The 21,072-nt window shown below is 40.1% G+C and overlaps 2 protein-coding genes across 2 annotated transcripts; one reads left to right on the plus strand and one right to left on the minus strand.

The window, feature by feature from the left end:
* Positions 1–33: 33 nt before the first annotated feature.
* LOC308096166 (oxaloacetate tautomerase fahd2, mitochondrial-like) lies at positions 34–7,606 on the plus strand (the record flags this gene model as incomplete). Its single annotated transcript, XM_080443490.1, has 5 exons — positions 34–60; positions 2,921–2,980; positions 3,586–3,748; positions 5,077–5,185; positions 7,495–7,606. 5 exons carry the CDS (start codon positions 34–36, stop codon positions 7,604–7,606), a joined length of 471 nt encoding a protein of 156 aa, XP_080299616.1.
* A 1,138-nt stretch (positions 7,607–8,744) lies between these two features.
* LOC308096176 (uncharacterized protein) lies at positions 8,745–20,754 on the minus strand (the record flags this gene model as incomplete). Its single annotated transcript, XM_080443501.1, has 7 exons — positions 8,745–8,868; positions 13,259–13,310; positions 15,053–15,106; positions 15,615–15,668; positions 18,835–18,951; positions 20,302–20,368; positions 20,704–20,754. 6 exons carry the CDS (start codon positions 20,752–20,754, stop codon positions 13,270–13,272), a joined length of 384 nt encoding a protein of 127 aa, XP_080299627.1. The 3' UTR covers positions 8,745–8,868; positions 13,259–13,269.
* Between the last annotated feature and the right edge of the window lie 318 nt (positions 20,755–21,072).

The raw sequence follows: 21,072 nt of genomic DNA on the forward strand, positions 1-21,072 counted from the left end.
GTGTGATGGTGTGACTACAGGGAACCTTGCTGAATGGGGAGAAGGCTGGACATGACCCAGGCAAGGAAAGGCAAATGTTTTTGTATATCGCATTTCATGCACAATGACAATTCAAAGTACCTTACATAAGGCAAAAAGGGCATTTAAGGATAATAGAAAAAAACTAGAAAATAATGTTCCTGAATAAACAATGAGGGCTCGCTTCAAGCCAAAAAATAGTAGTAAAAAAAGGTACAAATTGTCAATGTCAGTGCTCTGTTTTTGTCTTAGTGTCTCTGACTGTGTTGTATGTGTGTGTTGACTTGGCTCCGGTTTCCATTCTCCTAATTGTCATCGGTTACGCACCTGCTTGCATAGCTGATATGGGTTGTGTGCCTCCAGGCTCCAGTGAGCTTGTAGATCAACTACAGGGAGGTGAGGGGTGTTACAATCCCGTTTAGGGTAAATACAGGATTGTCACATAACAGGTTGGCAAGTGATTTCTTTTTTTATTACTGACCTTTCTTTTTTGTTTTTGCATGATTTTTACAAAGTAGTGATTGCCAGACCCAGGGGGTCGGCCTACATGAGGCTTTGTCGGTCGGTCGGTCTGTCCCCCTTTTCCTACCCAGCCATTCAGATTTCAACCACAGTTTTTTCAACCACAGTTTTTGCCAAGAATTCCACGTAATGATGTCATCATCACACGACATCATAATGTCGTTATAACAACTAGGGGTCTGGCAGAACCAGGTCTCCTGGTTTCACTAGTTTTTAATACATGATTTTAACATAGGAAACAGCACCTGGCGCAAAAACAACAAATAAACCAACCTAAACCTAACCTTGCTTTTAAACCTCTATCTAACCAAACCAACACCAAATAAAAATTACAATAGAATTCTAATCTAATCTTTCTCTTTTTTTGTGGTGTTTTTGTGTATCTTGTTATTTCCTTTATTCTTTGTCTTTTTCATTATGTCTTGTTTACAAAAAATGAAAAATGAAGAAAGATATGATAATGATATGTGTACATTGTGCATTGTCAATAAACAAATCATTATAAAAAATAATTCTAATCTAATCTAACTGCTCTAATCTAAACAACATCAAAAGGTTGCGTTTACAAAAACCTGGCACCAGTAACTGTGTGTCCAAAAACTACGTTTTTGGACACACCCACTTATTTGTGTATCCCAAAGGTCAAATTAGCCTTTGTGATTTTGGGGGATGAAAAATTACCTCAAGAACAGATGTACATTTATTGTAATATCACTTATATGCCGATATCTCATTTGGCTGACCAGTTGAGTAGCTCTAAAGTTTAAAGCTACTCAACTGGTCAGCCAAATGAGATATCTCACTCACCTTGCTTCCAACCACAACCCTGTTGTGGGTAGACTCTAAACAATACCCACAACAGGGTTGCGGTTGGAATCAAGGTGAGTCAAACTGCTTGGTAGCAGATCAAACAATCAACCTAGGCTTAGACTCTTAACAGTATCATTGTACCTTCAGAAACACTTACACCAGTATAATGAAGGGTCATGAAGGATAACTGAATATAAGTAAGGATGGCAAATTATACAACAGAACAAGACAAGCAAGCAGGGTGTTGGGGGGGTGAGGGGGGGTGTTGGAACACCTGAAAGGCCTAAAGTAAAAGTACAAAAAAAATTACTCAAGTACAGTACTTGAGTAAATGTACTTAGTTACTTTGCGCTACTTTGACAGGCTAAGCATGAACAGCCCCAGGTGCACTAATTGCTGTAGTGCAGAGGGACATGGGTTGATATTAATGGTCTTAACTCAAAATGTATACATCACACGGCTTAGATCTTTGGATTAAATCGAAGAGCAGACCCGTGCGAACTTAGTGATGTCCAAAATCTGTAAGATATGCCAGGGACCCCCATAAGAGAAGATTTTTTACGGCTCTAGCAGTGATTCTCAAACATTTTAATTTCAAGGACCCCCAGTTTGACATGCATTAGGGCTACAGACCCCCATTTAATGGCATTTCTATCACTTGGACCGCAATTTGTATTGTAAAATCTATGTCAATTTAACTCTGAGAGTGTACAAATGTACCAAATGTACCAAATGGACCCTAACGGGTCCATTTGGTTCCATTTGTACACTCTCAGAGTTACAGACCCATAAGGGTCCATTTGGTGCCTAATCTATCATTTAGCTGGGGACCCCCTGGAACTCCCTCAAGGACCCCTGGGGGTCCCCGGACCCCACTTTGAGAACCAATGTTCTACAGAACACAGCATGATGTGGGGAGAGCGAAGGGGAGTGGAAATGATGAAACAAAAACATGACACTTGGCACTTTACTGCATCATTGATGATCACCTGAAAAGAGTTGAAGCCAGAGTTGATCGTGACAGGCCATACCTGCCAATCTTAGGCTGTGAAAAAAGGGAGATTTTCTGGTGTATCAGCAAATGTTAGAAAGGGGAAGGTTGGGGCAGCCGATAGCGGAGTGGTTGGGACACGCACCATATACGCGTAGGCTCTAATGCCAGACAGTGAGGCCCCAGTTTCACTCCCAACCCTGGTGGACTATTTGTTACATGTCACTCCCCTACTCTCCTTGTTTCCTGTCTCTCTCCACTGATACTATCAATAAAGCCAGAAAGAAATGACTTACAAAAAGTAAGGGAAAGGTCTCAGACCAAGTGGACAGAAGTTTTGTTGTATAATACTTATTCTTGACCTGGGAACTGTTTCATCCATTTTTCACTTTTCAGAGTCTTTGAGCATTGCACAAGAAATCGGGAGTAATTACAAATTGGGAGCACAGCAAGTGAAAGGGTTAAAAAGAGTGAGACTCCAACTAGGATTGTGAGTGTTGGCATGTATGTGACAGGTCTACCCCTGCCTATGTACAGTATGTTGGTTAAGTTGACAAACTGTGTGCTGTCTGATTGAAGGAGGTGGACTGTGAGGTGGAGCTAGCCTTTGTGATTGGACGAAGGGGGAAACACATCAAGGTGAAGCATCACACATCAACTACAGCAATATAGAAAGTAAAATAAGCAGTGTTGGAAGAAAAACTGGCATGTTTTATTTAAGTAAAGGTATCAATACTGCAACGTAAAAGTATGTTACAAGTAAAATTCCAGTATTCAAAATGTACTTGAGTTAAAGTACCAAAGTATTGGCATCAAAATATACTTAAAGTACCAAAAGTAAAAGTGCTCATTGTGCAGAATGTCCCAAGTTCAAAGTGTAAATCTTTTGAAAATAGCAGATCTACAAGCTCACAATGCTATTTTCAAAAGGGAGAAATATAGGCTATATAGGGCTGAAGTGGTTAATGTATGTTTTATGATAATAATCTAAACCTGCAAAGTAACTATAACTAAAGCTGTGAAATAATTGTAGTGGAGTGAAAAGTACAATATTTGCCTCTGAGATGTAGTGGAGTAGACGTAAAAGTATTGAAAATTGTCAATACTGAAGAAAGTAAAAATAAATAAGTAACAAACATAAGTAAGTGTACTTTACACCACTGAAAATAAGACATACAGGACATTTGAAACCCACAGATAACCCATTCTGACACAATGCCATCTGCCCTTCTCTTGTTATTCAGGAGGAAGACGCTCTATCATACGTGGCAGGGTTCACTGTAGCCAATGATGTCAGCGCACGTGATTGGCAAATGAATCGCAGTTGGAAGCAGTGGTTGCTGGGAAAAACATTTGACAGCTTCTGTCCACTCGGCCCTGCCTTAGTGACCACTGATTCTGTGAAAGGTGAGAGGGACAGCAAATTACACCAGCTGACGGGGGAGAAATGTTAAAGTTACTGTTGCTGTAAAGGAATTATTAGTTTGTTACTATTATACCATTTCATCACTGTTGGGCATAAACTTTGTATTTCCAAAACTATTACTTCAGGAAATGGAAACCTGTGTCCAAATGGATTCAATGTAGTATTATTTAGTCATAAGCTCTTGTTAATACTTGTCACTGGTTAAATATTTATAAAACCCACAGACAGACTTTAAGTCCCAGTTCAGACAAGGCAATCTCTGATCAACAAATGTTCATGGCAAGTATTTTTCTCACTCTAAAAACATCCATAAAGGAGTTCTATAGTACCTCAAACGTGGCTCTATATTTACCTTCATTTAGTATTCTAGGATCTATTAATTATGCCAATATGCCACGCTTGTACTGTAGGCTCAACCCCATTAATATGCCAATATGACATGCCCCTGGAATCATACTGAAATCAAAAAATGTCAGTGGGTTAAATTCATTCAATCTTAATATCTGAGTACCAGCAGTGTGTTCTGACTTTTCTCCTCAACGTACCAGCAACACACAAACCCCAAATAGTATAGATCTACAAGCATGTCATACAAATGTACATGTAAAAGGACTGCAATGGAAATCAAACTAGAAAAAGTGCTCCTCGGAGCACAGGTCTCCGCCAGGTCAGGTACGTTATTCTGGCCTCCTGGTGGCGCTATAATAGGCCAATGTGAAAAGGGTGCCAAACGTGCCATTTATTCTTGCATTGACACTGCATTCATGATTTGAGGCATTTTGTTCCAAAAATGTGTTTTGCTAAATTAGACCTGCTGGTGGCGCTATAACAGGCCCATGTGAAAGATTTGGGGCAGAGGTTCTGAATTGGCATCCAGGGAGTGTGTGTGCACAGTTTCGGAGCGACCGGGCCAACGGTGCCGGAGATTAGCTGGTGACAGACGGACGGACACACACACACACGGACGGACGGACGGACGGACAAAAACATACTCTCTCGCCATGCCTTCGGCCTGGCGGAGACAATAAGCCATTGCCTTAATTGCGTTTCTTTCTTTTTTTTACATGATTGCATTATCATTCAAGATGTCAAAAAACAAAACGTGTAGATATCAGCTTTTTATAGCTTTTTTTTTTTACACAGTCATACGATTAAGTATACAATAGGGTGTTCATTTATGAAAAAAAGATGAAACAGATGCAAGGTTTCTGCCTGATAGCAACACTTCGTTCCTCGGAAGATCAATAGCCTACAGCCAATTTATAGTATTCATTGAGGACTTTAATGGAACAAATGACTGTGCTTCCAGATCCCCACAACTTTGGCATTCGCCGTTTAGTTAATGGAGACATGGTCCAAAACTGCAGCACTGATCAGATGATCTTCAAGACAGAGGAACTGGTTGCGTGTGTCTCAAAGTAAGTCAAGTTGGTATTCAATCACTGCTCACAATATCTATACATTTAGATTTAACTTTGTTACTGAGGAATATAGCTTCTGTGACTGAGGACTTCGCCATTTATGCCTGTCTCCTGTTAGATTTGTGACCAGCAAAAAATTTAAAACAGCACAGTTACATTTAAAATACTTTGTCTAACAGGTCCGTTCATAAAAGTCCTTGCGGACTTGTTTCCAATGAGGGCCTTGGTATTCAATTCATAGGCATATATAGTGGCACCACAGTTCAAATATCATTACAAAATAAACAGCAAAAAAAATAACACTATGCACAACAAAAAAAATAAAAAAGAGGGGGGGGGGGAAAATATATGTACAAGAACAGGGGGGGGGGAGGGTCTGCTGTCTAACGGGAAAATGGTACTACCTCCTCCTTTGGCCTCCTGAAAGGTGATTTTTTTAAGGCTCTTTTAAATGAGCCCAGTGAACTGCATTTTTTGAGGGATGGAGTTAGACTATTCCAATCCTGGGTGGCAGTGCTGTAGAAGGAGAATTTGCCCATGTTTGTTTTATGGGTGGGTGGTACCAAATTGTTGTTAACGCTCCCTCTGGTATTGTGACTGTGGGTGTCGCTAACCTTTTGGAGGTATTTACTTTGATATGCGGGAATAGGGGGCATATCGGGCAAATTTGCATTTACAATTTTGAAGGCCAGTCCCATTTTTTGTTGTCTAACCCTGTCTTCCACCCTGAGCCAGCCTAGGCTGGCAAAATGGGTGGGAGAAAGGTGGGTCATGGGCCCCAATCCGAGGAGTAGCCGAATCAGTTTGTTTTGGGAGGTTTGAAGCTTAGTCTTTAGTGACACTGAGGTGTTGGAGTACCAGGAGGTGCAAGCATAGTCAAAAAGTGGTTGAATCAGGGCCCCAGAGAGGGTCCTGAGGGCCTGAGGGTTGACAAAAGAGGAAACTCTGCCCATAAATTTGGTTCTCTGGTTTACTCTTTTGACCACCTTTGTAGCCATGCTTTCACCTGTCAGGTATTTGTCAAGAACACAACCCAAATAGGTAATCTCTTCTTTGCTAGAGATAATTGTGTCATCGACTTTGACCTTGAAATCATTTACATCCATCTGTCTGAGGGAATGTTTGGTCCCAAAGAGAATGGATTCAGTTTTCCCAAGGTGTAGTGACAGTTTGTTATCGGTAAGCCAAGTACGGATTTTTGAGAGTTCGGAGCTGAGCGCCTCCTCAACTTGCAACTTGTCCTCTCCCGAGATCAGGAGTGCCGAGTCATCAGCGAACAGGAACAATTTGCAGTTACAGGCAGCACTCATGTCGTTAATGTATAGAAGAAACAGTAACGGCCCTAGAATGCTGCCCTGAGGAACCCCACAGCTCACCGGGAGGGATGAGGACATGGTTCCGTTGATGTCAACCACTTGTTCTCTTCCCTCCAGGTAAGATCTCATCCAGTTTAGTGATGTGCAGTCAAAACCAATCGCCCTCAGCTTATCAAGTAAAATGTAATGGTTTACAGTGTCGAACACTTTTTGGAGGTCCAACATGACCATGCCGCAGTATTTGCCCGCGTCTACCTCACGTTTGATGTAGTCGGTCAGATACAGTAGGCATGTGTCAGTGGAATGGGAGGTTCTGAAGCCCGATTAGAATTCAAACAGTTTATGCTCGCTGAGGTAGCTGTTGATTTGTTCTTGAATTAATCGCTCTACAACCTTTGAGATGGAACGAAGGATGGAAACAGGCCTATAGTTGCCAGGTTCTAATTTGCTTCCTTTTTTATGCAGAGGGATTACTCTTGCCAACTTGAAATCCTGTGGGACGTGACACTGGCTGATGGATAGGTTTGTGATTTGGGCTACTATGGGGGCAATAGCAGTAGCTGCGTCTCTGAGGAATCTGGTGGGGATATTGTCAAGGCCGGTGGCCTTGTTTGGCTGGAGGGCGAGTAGTTTTTTCTGCACATCATCAGCATTTACTGGTTTGAATGAAAAGGAGTCTTTTTTAGCCCCTAGTTTAACATAGTGAGCATGGATGTGGTCAGAGCCGTACAAACCTGAATGCTGAGGAAGTTTGCTTACCAACTGGGTTGCAATGGTGGTAAAAAAGCTGTTAAAACAGTTCGCTACCGCTTGCTTGTCGGTAATGAGCACGCCACTTGAAATAATGCAGATGTTTGTAGCTTTGGTTTGAATTTTGTTGTTGCAGCCCAATTTCTGTAGCGCTTCCCACAGCTTTTGTGGGTGGCTTAACTCTGTGTAACTCTGTGTCCTCCGTTAGATTTGTGAACTTAACTCTATCTCTTCTGATAGATTTGTGACCTTAACTCCAGGTGATGTTTTCCTCATCTTCTGGGCCATCTTCTGTAAACTAATGTTATGCACGGAGCCTAAAACCCTGCCAATGCAAGGTATCAAAACTTGAACACGCTGATTGAAGCGTTGTCAACACAATGTCCCTTGCAATGTCGGGCAAGCTGGTAATAAAATTATAAAGTACAAAATGATGGTAAATGCTTATCACAACATAAAGTATCTGAACCCAAACAGACAGCTGTAGTGTAATGCGTTTACCCAGTAGTCAAAAACATAACTTTTCCTATATTTGATGAATGATTTCACACTTGTTTCAGAGAGGCGATGTGGTAGAGTGTCAGATAGACTAGCTTGGATCTAGGATCTATACAGAACAAACTGGTCTAACAAAGTTTTGCAAGTGTATGGATTTTTGCCTCATTTTATAATGTCATATGAATGTTTTTTTTAATTGTAAAAAGTTTAACTTTTCCTTGTATATTAATATTTATCTTGCAGAAGGAAAACAATGAATATACTGTCTTACTTTTAAAGAGTTACGGTATCTTGTTGCCTTGGAACTTTGGACCCCAACTGTTTTGATCTTGGCTGTAATTCAAGCACAGCTCAATGCTCATAATTCATCGACCTGCTGCTATCCTACCTCAGACCCATTTGTCTATGCTAATTTGCTTTTTGGAAATTGACCTTAATAAGAGGACTACCATGGATAAATTCCACCACTGAAGGACATATTGCTTATTATAGTCAGACATACACAAAGACATTTTGAACATTTGTATCCATGGCTTCTGGATTTAGGGGGGGAAAAAAGAATTGTGCGTATACATCACAACCAATAAAATTAATTATTTCTGCCTAGAATTCCTCCCAACAATCCTTGTATGCAAACATTCATTAGAATGAACTACTTCGGAACTAATGGAACATTCTCCACCAAGGAAATGCTACTGTATACATTCAGGTAAAAAAATAATAATAATAACGTTAAAATGTTCACTAATTGCAGTGTTTTTATTTATCAAATACAGAATACAATACAGACGAGCAGCAAATTGCAATGGTTTGGGACCAATGAACCATCTACAGTATGTAGCCTATTCCACCATGGCCAATGAAAGAACACCACTGGCTGGTTGGCACTAGTGCTTAAAAAAAACACAAAAAAATTGAACAGACACTTAGAGACACTGTGAAGAATGTTAAAAGGAAAAACAACACTAAATTGTAATGGTCAACAGGAAGGAAAAAAAAAGACTAAAGACGTGTCAGTCGTATGAAGCACTGCAATTTCAGTTGGTTGTCTGCCAGCTGGAAGCGGGGGCTAACTGCCCGGAACATGCCGCTTCTTTGCTGCTCGTTCACAATGAACTGCGGACACAAACACACATGTAATATAAATAGGACACATTGATACTGTATGATAATGTCAACAAGGGTAACCCCCCCCCCCCCCCCCCCCCCCCAAGAAAAAAAACTATGTAATGCCAAAGAACAGCACTGTTAACTCTTTGACTGCCAGAGTATTTTCATAAAGTACTCCCCCAGTGCCAGCAATTTTCGTGTTTTTTTATTTTTATATTTTGAATTTTTCTCATGAAAATAATTTAAGGACACATAATTTAAAGACCCAGCACAAATCCGCCACTAGAGAGCAGCACATGACAGCGTGATCAGGTCGTTGGGTCTCTCTCACCCTTCTTGATAGATTAGACAGGGAAAAACATGAAAACGGATGTGACGTCGTCCCAGATTGGGAAAAATTACGATGTGATACACGACGGCGATGACTGATCGTCGAATCAGTCGCGTCGAAGGCCAACTGGACAAAGTAGCACTTGACGCGTTATCGTGTCGTCCGCAGTCAAAGAGTTAAAATGAATGAAAGAAAGAAAATACAGTAAGAAGAATAAACTGTTTTTGAGACTCTTAACTTGAGAGCATCCCATCATCTTTTGCCTTTGTTCAGGCATGCAAACAGGTCAAGGGTGATAAAGGTGACAGGACCGAATGCGCGCACATTGTTTGGGGGCCAAACAATGTTTTAGGGGGTGGGAACACCACAGTGTTAAGCTACAGTTGCCCAGTATTCTTCAGATATTAGCTCATTGACATATTTTTTTTGAACATGGTCATTTAAAATGTCAAAAGTTATCTTACCCTGTTCTCCCCTGCCATCTAATTATAAAGCATTAGAATGCATTAGAATAAACTTTAGGCCAGGGGTAGGCAACCTTAGCCTGGAAACCAGACAAATCTACCAGCGCAAAACTTTATTTTTTAAAAGTATACGCAGTGATATTAGTCTGGCCATGCCTTAGTCTGTACAATGCCCAAGGTAGTTTGGTTTTGTTGCAATTAGCTAGGTATTGTTGCAATTAGCTAGTTTGGTTTTGTTGCAATTAGTGGGAGGTTGACCCCCATTTTTGCATGAAATGCCTGGACTATGTTTATTATTGTACAACTACACATTATTTTATATAATTATATAAAATATTAGAAAACAGGTCTCCGCCAGGTCAGGTAGGTTACTGTGGGCCAACAATGTTTGAAATTCGCCAATCAGGTAATGTGTCAGATAATGTGTACCGATTGCGTGATGTTTTCCTTGGCCTCTAGGGAGTGTGCGTGCAGAGTTTCACACCAATCAGTCCAGTTACAGGGAAAAAAGAAATTGGCTTGATATAGCGCCACCATAAGGCAGATTTGAAAAATGTAGGCTGGTATTCCTACCTTGGTCTAGTGGGAATGTGGGTGCAGAGTTTCAAGGCAATCGCACGCTGTGTTCATGATTTGAGGCATTTTGTTTAAAACAGACCACTCCTACAAACTTTGGAAGCCAATCTTAGTCAATCAGGATGTAATATGAAAACTCTGACGGCTCAGTTCTATCTAATGACTATAGAGATACTGTATATCGATTTGCGTGATGTTTAGACAAAATCTGTGCGAGGAATAAAAGAAGGTTTTTTTTGCAAAAATCTGCCTCCTGGTGGCGCTATAACAGGCCGAGCTGAAAAATTCTGGGCGGAGGTTCTGCTCTGGCATCCAGGGAGTGTGTGTGCACAGTTTTGCTGCAATCGGGCCAACAGTGCCGGAGATTAACTGTTCACGGACTGACGGATAAAACAGTCTCGGCCATGCAATAAAGCATTGAAATTCGAATGGGATTATAGAGGAAAACTGACAGCACTAGAAGACAACCATTGCATTGCAATGAATTGACCTGACTCAAACACCCAGAAACCATATTCTTCTGTTTTCATAATGCACGCCTATTACTTCCCCAATAATAAAATATTTGGTCCAAAACGCGACCTTAAAGGGACTACACCATACATTTTAACTTTTTCTTCTTTTTTGTGTGTTTTTGGTCTCCCCTACCTCTCTTCTATCCTCAAAAATACCCCAGTTTGAACACTCAGACTTTCACAGCACATCTGGGGTTTTCTGTAAATTGGTCTCAAAACAGGCCAAACTGATTTGGTCCCGTCCCGTCACGTCACGTCAGGGAACAATTCCTCCCGTTTTTCAGTTCCAAAAAAAATATATATATATATATATATTTTTTTTTTAATTATTTCTTATTTTTTTCTTATTTTATTTTTTTTTACTTTTTCCACACAGAACCAGGAGATAACATGCATACAAACTGGCTCAATAGCGCCCCGTGCCAAACAGGACAATGTGGTATTGCAGGTGAAAGTGCTTTATAAGCCAGAGAGTATATCTGAGGCTTGATTTAGGCTCAAACCTTTTGAAAAACGTTTGAGGGACATAAACAATATGAAACTAGAAAAAGTGCTCCTCGGAGCACAGGTCTCCGCCAGGTCAGGTACGTTATTGTGGCCTCCTGGTGGCGCTATAATAGGCCAATGTGAAAAGGGTGCCATTTATTCTTAGGTCTTTCACGGCAATCTGACACTGCATTCATGATTTGAGGCATTTTGTTCCAGAAATGTGTTTTGCTAAATTAGACCTGCTGGTGGCGCTATAATAGGCCAATGTGAAAAGGGTGGCATTTCTTCCTCGGCCTAGTGGGAATGTGCGTGTGAAAATTCACGGAAATCGCAAGCTGCGTGCATAGTTTGAGGCTTTTTGTTCAAAACGGACCAATCCTGCAAACTTTGGAAGCCAACCATAGGCAATGAGGATAGAATATGGGAAATCGGACAGATTTGTGTTGATCACATGACTATAGAGATACTGTGTACCGATTTGCATGACGTTTGGATAAAATCTGTAGGAGTAATGTAAAAAAAAGGGTTTTGCACAAATCGGCCTCCTGGTGGCGCTATAACAGGCCCATGTGAAAAAATTGGGGCGAGGTTCTGAATTGGCATCCAGGGAGTGCGTTTGCACAGTTTCGGAGCGACCGGGCCAACGGTGCCAGAGATTAGCTGCTAACACACAGACAGGACACACGGACGGACGGACGGACAGGGGCGAAAACATACTCTCTCACCATGCCTTTCGGCCTGGCGGAGACAATTAAATATTAAATAAAATAAACACACCATGAATTATTTTAAATTCATGGTGTAGTCCCTTTAAAGATTGGTCACAAGAATGACACAACGAACAGCTCATTGAAATCACTCTGGATCTAATGGTAAAGTGGTAAAGAATAAGTATCCAACAATTCCACTGTCATTGCTGCATGATTGTGATGTGCTATTGAGATAGTCTGGCTTCCATAAGGTCTTCATGCACCTACACTCGTAACATACAACCAATTGTCAAATCGTTTTTATATCGGTTAATTTACTAATATAATTTCCATTTGCTATCGTCACAAACATCAAAACCAATAATCTCTTAACCAATGGGAGAAGAATGAAGTGGAACTTATTACCATAGACAGTTTCCATTGGACAGTTAGAAAGGAAGTGGGCAAGGCCCCCTATGATTATCCTATGAATCCTATGATTATCCTAGGAAGCATCCAATCGCTATGGACGGAGTGGTAGAAATCAAGAGCGAGAGATAGCCACTACCATGGCCAACATGCTTACAGTACATGGCCTTGCATAAGCAACGTGATTGGTTAAGAAACACTTAACCCAGGGGTCTTCAACCTTTTCAGGCCAGGGACCCCCAAACTGATGGGGAGATGGAGCAGGGACCCCCTACCTCGTAGGGTAGGGGGGGCTACCACATATATTGTATATTTATGTATACAATTGTGTTTTATATTGCCTGCTCCTATACGCACCTGTCCCAGTAGGTGTGCAAAACAAAAAATTCTCTACAAAATATGTATAAACATACCATGTTATTGTGCATTGTGCCTCCAATTATCTGTTTGCTATGGATTCATGTTATGTTTAAAGACAATTTGACATTTTGAAAAAAAAAAAAAAAAAAAAAACGTTTTTTTTTTTCAAACAAAAATATTGTTTAATCAAACAGCAATTTCGCGGACCCCCTGCAGTACCTCCGCGGACCCCCTGTTGAAGACCTCTGCTTTAACCTGTTTGTTTGGCTGCTAGCCACAGGCAGAATTAGTATCTAGGTTTGTCTCCCCACCCGGCACTCCGGTCCACTAGGGGGTGAGACAATAGCGAAAATAGCAGTTCTATAAGCTCACTACACAGACATCGGCTAGCAGATCTGTTATTTTCACTATGTTTGACATTTGTTTTGCCTGTAATGATTATCAATCGATTATTTTTTTTTTTTAATTAATTAAATCGATTAGTTCTATTAACTGTTGCACCCATACTTTAATCATCACTGCCACTGTCATACTCATTCTCACCGTGGGAATTCTCAGCCACTGTCACCATTGTTCACCAGCTTACGAGCAGCATCTGGGTTAAAGAGGAAATGGAAAGAAAAGTAGAAGAATAAAGAGAACACATCAACACTCAAAAAAGCTTAGATCATGGATGAGCAATAAAACAAAGTAATAATAACTTTATATGGTTACAAAGTGCTTAATAACAAGATAAAATACTGCCATAAAGAAAAAACATCTGTCTAATAAGAATCTAATTAAAAAATAAACACAAACAAATAACATGAACAAACAAATTAAGGTAGGGTTGTCCTGATCACGTTTTCTTACCTCCCATCCGATTATTACAATATTAGTAGAGGTGTAACGATATAGTAACTGCATCAAAAAAACGATTCAACAATCTACTATATCGATATGCAAACTGCAAAATATCGTATTGTTTGACTTTGTATGAAAACGTTTTGCATTGCAAATAATCGATTGTAGAGAGGGGTTTAATTACTTTTCCATTACATATCACTACACTTGGTTTATCGATAAATGTGTGTATTCTCTGTTCTATGTCAAGGTGCGGGTTTGTCCATATGTGTCCATAGGTTTGTCCATATGTGCACCGAAAATGTCTCGTTTTCAACGCTGTAAAAAGTTAAGGAGATCCAGAGGTCCAATATGTTTAATATGTTTCACCTGTAATGATTATCAATCGATTCTTTTTAAATTCTTTTTTTTAAATTATTAATTAAATCGATTAGCTCTATTAACACATTGACAGCCAATTATTTCAGATTTTTAGCTGTTGCCTGCCAGAGATTTTTCATTGAAAAAAAAAGTACTCAGGAGCCGAGATACAGAATTTTTAAGTTTTAAGTTAACAAGGAAGTGGATAGGAGTTTAAATCTTCGATAAATCATATCTCCTTGGTCTTTGGGTCAAAAAACGTTGGGTTTTTTTTTAACGCAGATCTGCGTCTTTGGCAGCCAGGCGAGAAATTAATTAGAACGCAGATATGCGTCTTTGGCAACACAATGAGTGCTAAAAAACGTAATATTACGTTTTTGCAAATACACCCGTGGAGTGCCATAAACGTAATATTGCGTATTATTTAATTGCGTTAGAGGGCACTCTAACGCAACTTAGGAATGATCCTAGGACCCTTAAAAAAGGGAATGGACGGATGTGACGTCATCCCAAAAAATACGGACGTGCATCCGCCCCAATGATGGGATGTTGAGAAAAAGGTCCATATCTCAATTTATTTTTTGTGGTCAAAACTAGCCATTTTCGACGGGCGATCTCTCTGCAATGGCGGATCGCGGGAGAAATGTTATTGTTCCAGTCGTTAGACGGGACCCTTGGCCCAGAGCCGTCTGGGAGAAACACGGGGTCGCGTGCGCAGCGCGCGCCCCCATCCTCGCGCGAAGCGGTTTTGGGCGGATATTTCCGAGTTTTTGGTGGTTATTTGCGGTTATTTCTTTTTATAACTCTTAATAAATGTGATTCTGTTCATTTGCGGGGCTCCCCCAAGCGCGGGGCCCTGTGCGGCCGCACAGTTCGCACACCCCTTCCTGCGGCCCTGCCTTGGCCATCGCCCAGACGCTGGCACTGGCTGTGCCCTGTTGCTTTTCAAAACAGGCTTACAAAAGTGCTTAACAAGATAAAATACTGCCATAAAGAAAAAAATCTGTCTGATCAAAATCTAATTATAAAATAAACAAAAACAAATAACATGAACAAACAAATTAAGGTAGGGTTGTCCTGATCACGTTTTCTTATCCCCCCTACTTTAATCATCACTGTCATGCTCATTCTCACCCAGTAGGAGGTGCGGAAACAAAGTCTCGAATATCTCCTTGAGTTCCACATCATCTGGGATAAAGAGGGAATGGAAAGAGATGTAATAAAATACTGTCAACAAGAAAAAACATCTGTCTAATAAAAATATAATTATAAAGTAAATAACATGAACAAACAAATTAAGATAGGGTTGTCCCGATCACGTTTTCTTGCCTCCAATCCGATTCCGATCTTAACATTTTTTGTATCTGCAGATACCGATCAAGTCCCGATCCAGCATTCCGGTAATGCATTAAGAAAAGTGTTTTGATAGTTAATTTACAAATATCATTTCCATTTTTGATCATCACAAATATCAAAACCAATAATCCCTTAACCAATGGGAGAAGAATGAGGTGGAACGTATTACCATAAACAGTTTCCATTGGACAGTTAGAAAGGAAGTGGGCAAGGCCCCCTATGATTATCCTATGAAGGGAAGCATCTAATCACTATGGGCGGAGTGGTAGATGGCAGGAGCGAGAGATAGGCCAACTCGCTCACAAGGCTCTGCATAAGGGACTGTCATATTCATTCTCACCCTCAGCGTGAGCAATCCTCAGGTCAACCAAAGCACTCTGATCTTGCTCGGCATCTGGGTTAAAGTAAGAGAAAAGAAAAGTAGAAGAATAAAGATAAGTGAGGGGAAACACTAAAAAATCAAGCTTAGATCATGGATGAGTAATAAAACTAAACAGTAACAGGGTTACAAAGTGCTTAACAATAACAAGATAAAATACTGCAATAAAGAAGAAACATCTGTCTTAATAAAAATCTAATAACAAAAACAAATAACATGAATAAACATGAGTTTGAAACCAAATCAAGGAAAATTTACAATCAAGGAGACATCAAGGAGATGTGATTGAAATCAAGGAGACTACGGAGGGTTGGCAGCCCTGATCCATAGTCAAATATAGATCAGTGGTTCTCAAACTTTTTCATGTTAATGAAATGAATATTTTGAAATGAATATGTATTCGGCCACAGACCCCCATCTGAAAATATTTAGTGCCAACTAACCCCCATAAAAGATTTATTTCAAGATGCTCAACATTTCGCAGTGTAACGCGTTGTGAGCTTGTAGATCAGCTATTTTCAAATAGCCGATGTACAGGGTTAAAGTAGTTCAACTGGTTTTGATGCCAAATGTTGAATAAATGTGAATAACGATAGCATAATGTAGTTGTATTTTCCATCATTACACCAACTCCTTAATATTTTCAGGGGGGGAAAAATAAGAATTTATTAAATTAATTAAAACGTCTAAGTCTAATTAGTGCAGCATTGGTTCAAACCAAGTAAACTGAATCTTATCTCTTTAGCTTAGTGGTGCAGCACAAAACATAAATACAAAATATAAAAAAATAATATTGTGTCTTTAGCAAACTAAAATATGTCTTTAAATACAATCTCAGCCCTAATAAGGGCTAATAGAAACCTTTTCCCCATTCATACAGTATGGCAATATTGTCTGCCTTTCATTGTTTAAGGCAAAAAACAAACCATGTAACTCTTCTCAAGGCAAAGAAGAATCTTATGTCACAGCTAGACAGTAGAAAAGTAGCGCAAATGAACTACAAGTGTTTATGCTGAAGTCTGTCATGTGTCCTCTAAGGGTTTCTCTAGCTCAAGAACTTGAAATCATCTTGAAATGGCTAAAACAAAACAAAACACATTCCAGCGAGCCTGCAGTGGCCTGTGACCCATTGAAAGCCGTTACCCTAGGGGGAGCCGTTTCACAGGAGACCCATAGACACAGGAGAGCACGAGAACACAGGTGGCCCAATGCATACTTAGTCGCACGGCGGTGTGACGCACCTACAAGCTCACAACGCGTCGCATATAAAAAATATATAATTATCATAACGATCAAGCTGTGGTGGTCAAAAACAAGCCATGGCGTGCCACCACTGTTAAATGTATATAGGGGAAACATATATAGGAAACATAATAATATAGGGGGTACATCGACAAGTGTTATCCCTATCTACTTCCATGGACAACTTTGTTTGGGCTGGTGTGCTGGCCTGGAAATATATATTTTTTACGAGGCAGTCTACAATAAATACAACGTGAATGCAATCGTGTGGAGTTACGTCTAGTGGGATTAACTTTTCATTGTCATTATAATAGTTTCTTGAATTCTGAGGGAGCAAGACAATTAACATCAAGTAAATTGAGCAAATGGTGTGACTTTTGCAAGTCTTCTCTTGCCTGCTGCAGCCTGTCCTCCAGGCAGCCACTGCCAGCGTCTGTCACATACACACACACACTTTGAAGCAGAGTGGGTGGATGCAAATATACATGCCTAGCTAATTAAAACTTTAATCAGTTCAGACTTAACTCTATTGTTCAGACTCAGACTTTGCAGATGTGCGGCAGACGGACGTGCTGGTAAAAATATCACATTAATCAAAAAATATATATATATAAACCCAGTCTTTTCCTCACAATTCCAATCAATTAAAGACAGCGTGATTGGGCCTGATTTCCAATCACGTGAATCCGATCAGTACAATTATAAGACAAAGGAAATGAATGTGAACTAGAAAAAGTGCTCCTCAGTGCACAGGTCTCCGCCAGGTCAGGTAGGTTATTGTGGGCCAGCAATATTTGAAATTTGCTGGATGGATTATGAAAAATCTGACAGATCTGTCTTGATCACGTGACTATAGAGATAATGTGTACCGATTTGCGTGATGTTTGGACAAAATCTCTAGGAGTAACATCAAGAAAAGTGTTTTGCAAAAATCAGCTTCCTGGTGGCGCTATAAAAGGGCGAAATAAAAAATTCAGGGCAGAGGTTTTTCCTTGGCCTCTAGGGAGTGTGCGTGCAAAGTTCCACGCCGATCAGTTCAGGTAAAAACAGAAGAAGAATCTGCCTGTTATAGCGCCACCATAAGGCTGGAAAGTTTCACGACAATCGCACTCTGTGTTCATGATTTGAGGCAGTTTGTTCAAAACGGACGACTCCTGCAAACTTTGGAGGCCAACCTTAGCCAATCAGGATGGAATATGAAAACTCTGACAGATCAGTTTGGTTTAATGATTATAGAGATACTGTTTACCGATTTGTGTGATGTTTGGACAAAATCTGTAGGAGTTATATAAAAAATGTTTTGGAAAAAATCTGCAAGAAATTATACTTCAAATAGCCTTTTTCATGTCATAATGTGGCGTCCGACTCTGAGGTGAAGGCTTATGTGTGGCTATTGTCTTGAGGTGATAATGGCAGCTGGACTCATGTATGATGCACTGTCTAAACTTTCACACCTGTTTCTGCAACTACAGGGCCACTCAGTCACACCTCTGCAAGCAGAAGAGTTTCTGAGTCGCACCATATGAAAGCTTAAATCGTTCAATGACTTTTTTTTTGTTTGTGTCAAAAAGAATTGCAGACCTCTTTGTAATAGTTTGTAAAAAAAAGAAAAATAAATATTCACACAACATGTCATGTAAAAATAGCAGTTCTACAAGCTCAATACACACACATGGGCGAGCAGATCTACTATTTTCAATATGTTTGCCATTTGTTTTTCCTGTAATGATTAACAATGCTTTATCTAATTACATTATCACATTTCTTAAATAATTAATTAAATCGATTAGTTCCTTTGGGGTCCTTGACATGGAAATGTTTGAGAACCCCTGATATAGCAACACTTTTTTTCAAAAGACATTTGTAGAATCAGCCTCAGGTCTTAATGGGTTAACTGTTGCACCCCTAGTGTAATCATCACTGCCACTGTTATACTCACTTTGGAGGTAATGCTGAGTGAGAGTCTTGCCCCACATCCCAGTATATGCCAGCTGACATCCACGTACTGCAGCCACACGGTTGTACCATGCATTCAATGCGTTGCTGCAGTTTGCAGCTGGGATAAACAGGAAAGGGAAAGTAGAAGAATAAGGAGAAGTGAGGGGAAACGCATAGGTAAAAAAATCAAGCTTAGATCATGGATGAGTCATATAGACTTTATACTGTGTGTGTGTGTGTGTGTGTGTGTGTGTGTGTGTGTGTGTGTGTGTGTGTGTGTGTGTGTGTGTGTGTGTGTGTGTGTGTGTACTGTGTGTGTGTGTACAGTACACACACTTTGCTTTTCAAAACAGGATTACAAAGTGCTTAACAAAATACTGGCATAAGGAAAAACATCTTGAATGAATAAACAAATTAAGACAAAGGAAATAAATGTGAATAAAAGAGGCAATAAAAACAAAGAAAAGGCCTTGATATAAAAGTAGGTTCTCAAAAGTGATAACAGATGACAGACTGATCCTCAGGGCCTTCCAGAGCATATGTGCCCGGGCCACAAGCTCTATCACCCGTCCCCAGTGAGTTTTAAAACAACTTAGCTTGGATTCAGATTATGGTCCCGGGTGCGCACCCCGGACCACTTGGCAGATGTTGAGATAGTGTGAACGTTGCGTACCGTTCCCCAGAACGGATCACCGTACCGTACCCGGGACCGCCTGGGGAGGTAGTCTCGGATCCGGATCATGTGTACTCTAGTACGGAACACTGCAATGTGAAGCCATCCGTACCAACAGAAGGAAGTGGACTGCTAATCATATATCCTTTATATATTTTTATGATGACATATTATTTTACCTGGGTTATACCTTCTCATAGTTCTACTTGAATGTTGACAATAAATAATAATCCTGTTAGTGTTTGAGTAGCGCGAGCCGTGAAAAAACAAACAAAAAACACCATGTGTAGCGAGTGCTGCCACTGGGATAAAGATACCAAGGATTAGTCCGTGACGTCACAGCTAAAATACCAAGGATGCGTCAGTGACGCCACTGTCATATGATAAATACAGACAACGTTACATTGCGAGGTTTGATTTTTGATTTGCACACATGTACTGCCATTGACAATCAATGAGACCGCTGCTAAGCAGTTTATACCTCAACTGTGTAGTTCTAGTAAAATGCCAGTTCCAACGTTCTTAAAAACAAGTGTAGGGTACATTTTTGATCAAAAACATCGGGCCAAATCGGTGAAATAATGTCTGATGTTGGCATCGGGGTTCTAAAATGATGGCTCTAATCTGAAGATCTAAGGCTGCACTCAGGCTCATACGGGACCAACACTATCTAAGATGTAATTGGGAACCTGGACTTGGGATCCTGGCCTTATTTAAAAGTAATCAGAAAAATCTTAAAGTAGGTTGTAACATAAAAGCTACAGTATTAGCCAAGACATCTATATTAGCATTCACCTCTTTCGCCTGCACCAATTTCAGTCAGTGTAGCCCACATCAAGACGTCAACCACTGAAATCACATTCTGAAACAGAAAACGGCATCATCATGTAAATGTACATTTTCTACACAACTGATTGTTTTTTATTACACACAATTCTGAATCCAAAAAGACTAAATAGTATATATATTTGTGTGTGTGTGTGCGCGTGCCAAGTTGAAGTATTGCATCAGGGGCCTGAACATGGATACCAAACGTTACTGAACTACATCATCCCCACATCTCCAAGCACAAACACACAACTTGTACATGCACACATTTGGGCATGAGTAAGTGGCCGTGTTTGCCACCTAAAGCGGTATTCATGCATGTCAAGGGTGTATGCATTTTGCACAAGTGTGTAATGTGTGTGTGCATACCCCAGTTATAAACTGGTTCCCAGAGACCCTTGGAGTGAGGACCGCGTTCATCTTGGTAAGGTTAGGGTTAAGAACCTAGGCAAAACATTTCAAAGATTACTACATTTTTTAAACAAAAACATTCATTTTTTAAACAAAAACATTCATTTTTAAAACTTTTTTTAAACTTTTAAACATTTTGAAAATAGCAGAACTACAGTTCAAGTTGTGAGCTTGTAGATTGACTATTTTAGCTATTCCCTGCATGAGGAAGTACATAGAGCGTAAGTCGTTAACAGAGGTGGACAGTAACGGAGTAAATTTTCTTGAGTAATGGAGTCAATTTACTGGAGTACTGTAGTACTTAAGTACATATTCTGAGGATCTGTA

The sequence above is a fragment of the Gymnoscopelus braueri genome (genome assembly GCF_963280865.1).
Source record: "Gymnoscopelus braueri genome assembly, chromosome: 2".
NCBI lineage: Eukaryota > Metazoa > Chordata > Actinopteri > Myctophiformes > Myctophidae > Gymnoscopelus > Gymnoscopelus braueri.